General features: G+C 41.4%; 1 protein-coding gene across 1 annotated transcript; it reads left to right on the top strand.

The window, feature by feature from the left end:
• The first annotated feature begins 110 nt into the window (after positions 1-110).
• Positions 111-5245, top strand: LOC141762977 (frizzled-7-A-like). Its single transcript, XM_074627202.1, has one exon. The coding sequence runs from the start codon at positions 3185-3187 to the stop codon at positions 4889-4891; it is 1707 nt and encodes a 568-aa protein (XP_074483303.1). The 5' UTR covers positions 111-3184; the 3' UTR covers positions 4892-5245.
• The last annotated feature ends 3668 nt before the right edge of the window (positions 5246-8913 follow it).

Genomic DNA, 8913 nt, shown 5'->3' with positions numbered 1-8913 from the left:
TCGTTCGTCCTTCCTGCTCTCCGGTCTACAGGAAGTGGTTTTATTTTATTGATCATGCAAAAAACAGAAAACAATAAAAACTGAAATCAATAAACACTGAAAACAATACAAACTGTGTTGGCTAATGATATGCTACCGCAGAGGTACAAAGCTAGTTAGCCGGACGTGCTAACGTTAGCAGCTAACGTTAGAGACGGTGTTTATCCATCCTTCATCAACCAGCTCCTAGCTCCTAGCTCCTAGCTGTTAGCATTAGCTGCTAGTTTAGGTTTTATTCTAGTGGATTGTTGTTTATATTAGATTTAAATGATGTTTGTGCGTCTGCAGAAACATCGCTAACAAAACAACAAAAGAAGAAGTTGAATAAGAACCAGGGTATTGTAGGGATTTGGCAGTAACAGGTTTGGTTTATGCTGAAAATTAATATTGCACAATTATGAACAATTTGCCAACAATAATACTATGCCTCACACGGGGCACCAACATGTAGGGATTTGGCAGTAACAGGTTTGGTTATTAGAAAATTAATTAATAAATAATAGAATTATTAATATTAATAAAGATTATCAATAAACATTAATAATAAACGGGGCACCACCCTGGAATCAGGGACCAATAACCAAAACGTTAATATAGTCTCATTAAATATACTAAACTATCAATTTGGAACGTTGATTAATAATTAAATTAATAACTATAACCAAAATAGATAGTAAAGGTTGAAGGATATCAGAGTTCTTGACATAGCAGAGGTTGGCATTATTCACTCTTGTACAACATTAAAGAGACCAGCATGTATATTCCACAAACATTTATTTACAAGATAATAAAGGTTTAAAACACAATATTAATCTAACTAAATAACTAAACTAAACAAACCAAACACAGTGTGTGTGTGTGTGTGTGTGTGTGTGTGTGAGAGAGAGAGAGAGAGGGAGAGAGAGAGAGAGGGAGAGAGAGACAAGATGGCTTCTTGTCTCAAGATGTCTGCCTACAGACAAAAGGGGCGAGAACTGTAAAACTACAAAGATGGCGGGATCAAAGATGGCCGCCAACATGTCACCACATGACCTCTTTGTTCTTCGGAGCACATGTGCTCAGGAAAGACAGAGAGGGGGGGGATGATGTGGGGGTTGAGATTATCTGAAGCTGTATGTTTATGTTTAACTAATTCACAGTTTCTGTATGTGATCTTAATGTGTGTTAGATATGCAGTGGGTTAGAAAAGATGGTTAGTTTGCACGCAAGACCTTGTCTATGTGAAGCATAAACTAAACACATCAGATGTGGCTACCCAAGTATCTTAACTACAAATAATATCACAACAGTCAAACTCAATGAATAACATTAATCATATCAATACAAGTACATTTTAGAAATCAAAGTTGAACAGTCTTGCTCAGCCGTGTGTAATTACTAATGCTAAGGTAAGCCCAGTACGTTACCAATCCATGGAAGAAAAGGGTTTGTAATTCCATGTGTTGAAGTTGTGGTTCCAAGTCAAAGATGTCGTCTTTGCTCTGCTCAAATCAAGTTGTGCAGATTGGAGGAAGCTGATCGCTCCAATACTTTATTCCCAGCAGCTTGATAGCTTGGTGCTAACTTCCTTGCTGTTGTTTCTTGAAGTTAGCTGGTCAACCAGTAATGGTGGGTCCCTACAGTATATTTATAATTCTTCTTCTTCTTCTGATTGACGGGAAGCTGAGCGTGTCGGTTTGATTGACGGGAAGCTGAACGTGTCGGTTTGATTGACGGGAAGCTGAACGTGTCGGTTTGATTGACGGGAAGCTGAACGTGTCGGTTTGATTGACGGGAAGCTGAACGTGTCGGTTTGATTGACGGGAAGCTGAACGTGTCGGTTTGATTGATCGGAGAGATAAAAGAGGACGTGAATATTAAAGTGTGGCGGCTACGATCGTTTGATGAGCAAATTCATTCAGCAACGAATCTAATATCATCATAAATTAATGAGACGGCAGCCTTTGATCTCGACTCTCTGAAGAATAAAACTCTTCTGCTTTGTTTGCTCTCAAACTTTCAGCCGCCCGTCGTGACGCCGCCGATCAAACGGCTCAGTTCTACGAAGAAAAAAACTAGTTCCAAACTTAGTTCAGACCAAAATGTGACTGTTGTTCCACACAGAGAAACACTTCTACCATAAAACCCTCCCGTTAACCTCCGTTAACCTCCTCCCGTTAACCTCCCGTTAACCTCCCGTTAACCTCCTCCCGTTAACCTCCCGTTAACCTCCCAGCAGCTACAAGACGGAGCTAAACAACAGCTAGAGTAGCAGCTAGCTGCTCAGATAGCCACGGCTAACTGTAATTAAAGCTTCAGTTAACTAACGAGGAACCGGCTACATCCACTCAAACACCTGCTAGAGATGAATAATAATACTAGACGGTGTAACCAGACGTTGTCCGTCTTCATTCTAACTGATTTATCTGGTTTTACGTGTCTCATTATTTTGTGTTTGAACTCATAAAATGCTTCATACATTTGATTAAATCACATTATTTAGTGGTTATTGTTTATCTGAAGATGAATAATAACACTGTGTTTATATTCATCAAACATCGTGCTGTAAATATTAACATAAATCCCAGATGTGAGGACTCGACTCTAACCCGACTGGTGCTGTTGTTTATGTTTTATATGTATATTAATTATGCAGATTGATGTGTGATGATCTGTCAGCTGTCAGCCGTCACCAGATCACTGAGAGACTGACGGGAACATTAAAACACGATGATCCTCAGAGGAGTTCTGCAGCGTCTCTTCTCTCTCTGACCAATCAGCGGCGAGCACCAGCAGAACACAGCGCTCTGATTGGTGCTCCGGTTTCAAGGCGCCCCGTCCCGCTGGAGGGAGGGGAGCCTGGAAACCGTGTGATGCGGCGTGATGCGGGTTTAGACCTCAGACCCACTCCACGAGCCGGTTCATCAACACACTAACTTCTCTTTGCTCCTCGTCGGACGCGTTAACGGAGACTTCGGGTTTCTTTAGAGGCTTCAGTCGGACCAGAACTCAGAGTCCGTCTGGACCGTCTCCGTCTCCGTCTCCGCCAAGTTACAAAGAGTTCATCTGTTACTTCTCTTAAATCCTGGATCCGGACTCAGAGGAGGATGATTAGACCCGGTTCTTGGACTCATAAAGGACTGAAGCAGTAAAACTACTATAAAAGATGGCGTTGGCGTTGGTGTTGGCGTTGGCGTTGGCGTTGGCGTTGGCGTTGGCGCGGAGCTGTCGGAGGATTTGGATAACGGACTGCGCTCTGGTGGTCGCGCTCCTCTTCCAGCCGAGCGCCTCCCAGTACGAGAAGGGTATCTCCGTCCCGGACCACGGCTTCTGTCGGCCCATCTCCATCCCGCTGTGCACGGATATCGCCTACAACCAGACCATCATGCCCAACCTGCTGGGCCACGCCAACCAGGAGGACGCCGGGCTGGAGGTGCACCAGTTCTACCCGCTAGTCAAAGTCCAGTGCTCCGCGGACCTCAAGTTCTTCCTGTGCTCCATGTACGTGCCTGTCTGCACGGTTCTGGAGCAGGCCATACCGCCCTGCAGGTCGCTGTGCGAACGCGCTCGCCAGGGCTGCGAGGCGCTCATGAATAAGTTTGGCTTCCAGTGGCCGGAGAGGCTGCGTTGCGAGAACTTCCCGGTCCACGGCGCCGGAGAGATCTGCGTGGGTCAGAACACATCCGACGCAGACGGACCCACGTCCGACCCGACCCCCAACCTCCCCGAGCTCGTGACCGTGCCGCCGTACGTCTGGACCGACCAGCCCTTCTCCTGCCCCCCGCAGCTCAAGGTGCCCCCCTACCTCAACTACCACTTCCTGGGGGCGAAGGACTGCGGCGCCCCCTGCGAGACCTCCAAACCCAACGGCGTGATGTACTTCCGTGAGGAGGAGTTAAAGTTCGGCAGGCTCTGGGTTGGGATCTGGTCCATCCTGTGCTGTGTGAGTACCCTCTTCACCGTGCTCACCTATCTGGTGGACGCGAGGCGGTTCCTTTATCCGGAGAGGCCGATCATCTTCCTGTCCGGCTGCTACTTCATGGTGGCGGTGGCTTATACCGCCGGCTTCCTGTTAGAGGACAGAGTCGTGTGTAGCGATGAGTTCAACCGGGACGGCTACAAGGTGGTGGCTCAGGGCACCAAGACGGACGGCTGCACCGTCCTCTTCATGATCCTCTACTTCTTCGGCATGGCGAGCTCCATCTGGTGGGTGATCCTGTCCCTCGCCTGGTTCCTGTCTGCCGGGATGAAGTGGGGCCACGAGGCCATCGAGGCCAACTCGCAGTGCTTCCACCTGGCGGCTTGGGCGTTGCCGGCGGTTAAAACCATCACCATCCTGGCGATGGGGCAGGTGGACGGCGACCTGCTCACCGGCGTCTGCCACGTGGGGATCTACAACGTGGACGCCCTGCGCGGCTTCGTCCTGGCGCCGCTGTTCGTCTACCTCTTCGTCGGCACTTCCTTCCTGCTGGCGGGCTTCGTGTCGCTCTTCCGCATCCGAACCATCATGAAGCACGCCGGCACCGAGACGGAGAAGCTGGAGAGGCTGATGGTGCGGATCGGCGTGTTCGGCGTGCTGTACACGGTGCCCGCCACCATCGTCATCGCCTGCTACTTCTACGAGCAGGCCTTCCGGCCGCAGTGGGAAAGGACGTGGCGCATGCAGACGTGCAAGCGCTTCGCCGTGCCGTGCCCGGCCGGGAACTTTGCGCCGTTGACGCCGGACTTCGCCGTGTTCATGATCAAGTACCTGATGACCATGATCGTGGGGATCACGTCCGGCTTCTGGGTCTGGTCTGGGAAGACGCTGCAGTCGTGGCGCCGGTTTTATAAGAGACTGACCAACAAGAACCAGGGAGAGACCACGGCGTAGCGGAGGGTCGTCTCTACCGGGACGGACGACGGCGTGGCGGAGCGTCGTCTCTACCGGGACAGTCGACGCCGTGGCGGAGCGTCGTCTCTCGCCGTCTATCTTCACACGGTGTTTAATTTTTTAATTTTTTTTATATTTCAGGCTGAAACAGGATCATAAACGTTTTATTTTGGCGGGTCTGTAGTTTCCTGGGAACTACAATCTAATTGAATTATTGATTTAATTATTGATTAATCTGAGTTTATAGAAAACGGCCTCATCTATAGTTCTGTTATAAATAAACTCTCTGAGAGGAACTTGTGTATTTATGCTTCATGTACTGTACAGTTTTTCAGAATAAAATGTTTTAACAGTGGTGGTGAATCAGTGTTTATAGATTAAATGTTATATAGTTTAAACGGAGTCGTGTCTATAGATTAAATGTTATATAGTTTAAACGGAGTCGTGTCTATAGACTAAATGTTATATAGTTTAAACGGAGTCGTGTTTATAGACTAAATGTTATATAGTTTAAACGGAGTCGTGTTTATAGACTAAATGTTATATAGTTTAAACGGAGTCGTGTCTATAGACTAAATGTTATATAGTTTAAACGGAGTCGTGTCTATAGATTAAATGTTATATAGTTTAAACGGAGTCGTGTTTATAGACTAAATGTTATATAGTTTAAACGGAGTCGTGTCTATAGACTAAATGTTATATAGTTTAAACGGAGTCGTGTTTATAGACTAAATGTTATATAGTTTAAACGGAGTCGTGTTTATAGATTAAATGTTATATAGTTTAAACGGAGTCGTGTTTATAGACTAAATGTTATATAGTTTAAACGGAGTCGTGTTTATAGATTAAATGTTATATAGTTTAAACGGAGTCGTGTTTATAGACTAAATGTTATATAGTTTAAACGGAGTCGTGTTTATAGACTAAATGTTATATAGTTTAAACGGAGTCGTGTTTATAGACTAAATGTTATATAGTTTAAACGGAGTCGTGTTTATAGATTAAATGTTATATAGTTTAAACGGAGTCGTGTTTATAGACTAAATGTTATATAGTTTAAACGGAGTCGTGTCTATAGACTAAATGTTATATAGTTTAAACGGAGTCGTGTCTATAGACTAAATGTTATATAGTTTAAACGGAGTCGTGTTTATAGACTAAATGTTATATAGTTTAAACGGAGTCGTGTTTATAGACTAAATGTTATATAGTTTAAACGGAGTCGTGTCTATAGACTAAATGTTATATAGTTTAAACGGAGTCGTGTCTATAGACTAAATGTTATATAGTTTAAACGGAGTCGTGTCTATAGACTAAATGTTATATAGTTTAAACGGAGTCGTGTTTATAGACTAAATGTTATATAGTTTAAACGGAGTCGTGTTTATAGACTAAATGTTATATAGTTTAAACGGAGTCGTGTTTATAGATTAAATGTTATATAGTTTAAACGGAGTCGTGTTTATAGACTAAATGTTATATAGTTTAAACGGAGTCGTGTCTATAGACTAAATGTTATATAGTTTAAACGGAGTCGTGTTTATAGACTAAATGTTATATAGTTTAAACGGAGTCGTGTTTATAGATTAAATGTTATATAGTTTAAACGGAGTCGTGTTTATAGACTAAATGTTATATAGTTTAAACGGAGTCGTGTTTATAGATTAAATGTTATATAGTTTAAACGGAGTCGTGTTTATAGACTAAATGTTATATAGTTTAAACGGAGTCGTGTTTATAGACTAAATGTTATATAGTTTAAACGGAGTCGTGTTTATAGATTAAATGTTATATAGTTTAAATGGAGTCGTGTTTATAGACTAAATGTTATATAGTTTAAACGGAGTCGTGTTTATAGACTAAATGTTATATAGTTTAAACGGAGTCGTGTTTATAGATTAAATGTTATATAGTTTAAACGGAGTCGTGTTTATAGACTAAATGTTATATAGTTTAAACGGAGTCGTGTCTATAGACTAAATGTTATATAGTTTAAACGGAGTCGTGTTTATAGACTAAATGTTATATAGTTTAAACGGAGTCGTGTTTATAGATTAAATGTTATATAGTTTAAACGGAGTCGTGTTTATAGACTAAATGTTATATAGTTTAAACGGAGTCGTGTCTATAGACTAAATGTTATATAGTTTAAACGGAGTCGTGTTTATAGACTAAATGTTATATAGTTTAAACGGAGTCGTGTTTATAGACTAAATGTTATATAGTTTAAACGGAGTCGTGTTTATAGATTAAATGTTATATAGTTTAAACGGAGTCGTGTCTATAGACTAAATGTTATATAGTTTAAACGGAGTCGTGTTTATAGATTAAATGTTATATAGTTTAAACGGAGTCGTGTTTATAGACTAAATGTTATATAGTTTAAACGGAGTCGTGTTTATAGATTAAATGTTATATAGTTTAAACGGAGTCGTGTCTATAGACTAAATGTTATATAGTTTAAACGGAGTCGTGTCTATAGACTAAATGTTATATAGTTTAAACGGAGTCGTGTCTATAGACTAAATGTTATATAGTTTAAACGGAGTCGTGTTTATAGATTAAATGTTATATAGTTTAAACGGAGTCGTGTTTATAGACTAAATGTTATATAGTTTAAACGGAGTCGTGTTTATAGATTAAATGTTATATAGTTTAAACGGAGTCGTGTCTATAGACTAAATGTTATATAGTTTAAACGGAGTCGTGTCTATAGACTAAATGTTATATAGTTTAAACGGAGTCGTGTCTATAGACTAAATGTTATATAGTTTAAACGGAGTCATGTTTATAGATTAAATGTTATATAGTTTAAACGGAGTCGTGTCTATAGACTAAATGTTATATAGTTTAAACGGAGTCGTGTTTATAGATTAAATGTTATATAGTTTAAACGGAGTCGTGTTTATAGACTAAATGTTATATAGTTTAAACGGAGTCGTGTTTATAGACTAAATGTTATATAGTTTAAACGGAGTCGTGTTTATAGACTAAATGTTATATAGTTTAAACGGAGTCGTGTTTATAGACTAAATGTTATATAGTTTAAACGGAGTCGTGTCTATAGACTAAATGTTATATAGTTTAAACGGAGTCGTGTTTATAGACTAAATGTTATATAGTTTAAACGGAGTCGTGTTTATAGACTAAATGTTTAGTGTGTTTCGGTTCCAGACGGCTGATTCCTGCTTTCTGCTGTAATTTGATCCGTGTTTTCTCCGTGGTATCGTATCGTATCCGTGGTTTCTTTTGTGCCGGTCGTTCCGGTCGTTCGTTCCGGTCGTTCCGGTCGTTCCGGTCGTCCCGGTTGGAGGATCCGCTGCTGAACCCTCCAGAGCCTCTAGTCCTGAAACCAGAGCAGTCTGACCCCCTTACAGGGAAGACCTGAAACCACATTCAGGTCAGGAACACGTTCTAAATATTCATATTCACCTTTAATTAAATATCCAAAGTATCCGACTATCTGCTGGACGAAGTATTCACATCCTTTACTGCAGTAAAAGTACCGTTACTACAGTAAACACAAAGTCCTGTATTCAAGTTAAAGAGCTAAAGTATCAGCAGATAAAGGTACTGAAAGTATCAGAGTAAAAGTACTGCTTCTGCAGTAGTATGTCGTAGTAAAAGTATGCCGACTGATCTGAGTATACTGATGTATGAAGATAAATTGTATATTTATATAAAAACATTGTATATTTATATAAAGACAAATATATAAAGACAAATTGTATATTTATTATTTATATTGTTAATGTATTTTTAGAAGTATTAGTACACAGAGACAGAATGAGTTGAGTTAGCAGGTTGTGTTTGTTATTTCTTCTCTTGAGGAACAGAGTCTCCTTCCAGCTGCAGAACCTCCCTGATGGAGAACAGAGTCTCCTTCCAGCTGCAGAACCTCCCTGATGGAGAACAGAGTCTCCTTCCAGCTGCAGAACCTCCCTGATGGAGAACAGAGTCTCCTTCCAGCTGCAGAACCTCCCTGATGGAGAACAGAGGTACTGTAACAGAACTCCCCTGAT

Source organism: Sebastes fasciatus, chromosome 24 (genome assembly GCF_043250625.1).
Source record: "Sebastes fasciatus isolate fSebFas1 chromosome 24, fSebFas1.pri, whole genome shotgun sequence".
Lineage (NCBI taxonomy): Eukaryota > Metazoa > Chordata > Actinopteri > Perciformes > Sebastidae > Sebastes > Sebastes fasciatus.
Note: the sequence above shows the minus strand (reverse complement) of the source record. Positions and strands in the feature narration are given on the sequence as shown.

What these genes read in the sequence shown, in the direction of transcription:
- LOC141762977 (XM_074627202.1), top strand. Translation starts at nt 3,185, where the DNA reads ATGGCGTTGGCGTTGGTGTTGGCGTTGGCGTTGGCGTTGGCGTTGGCG.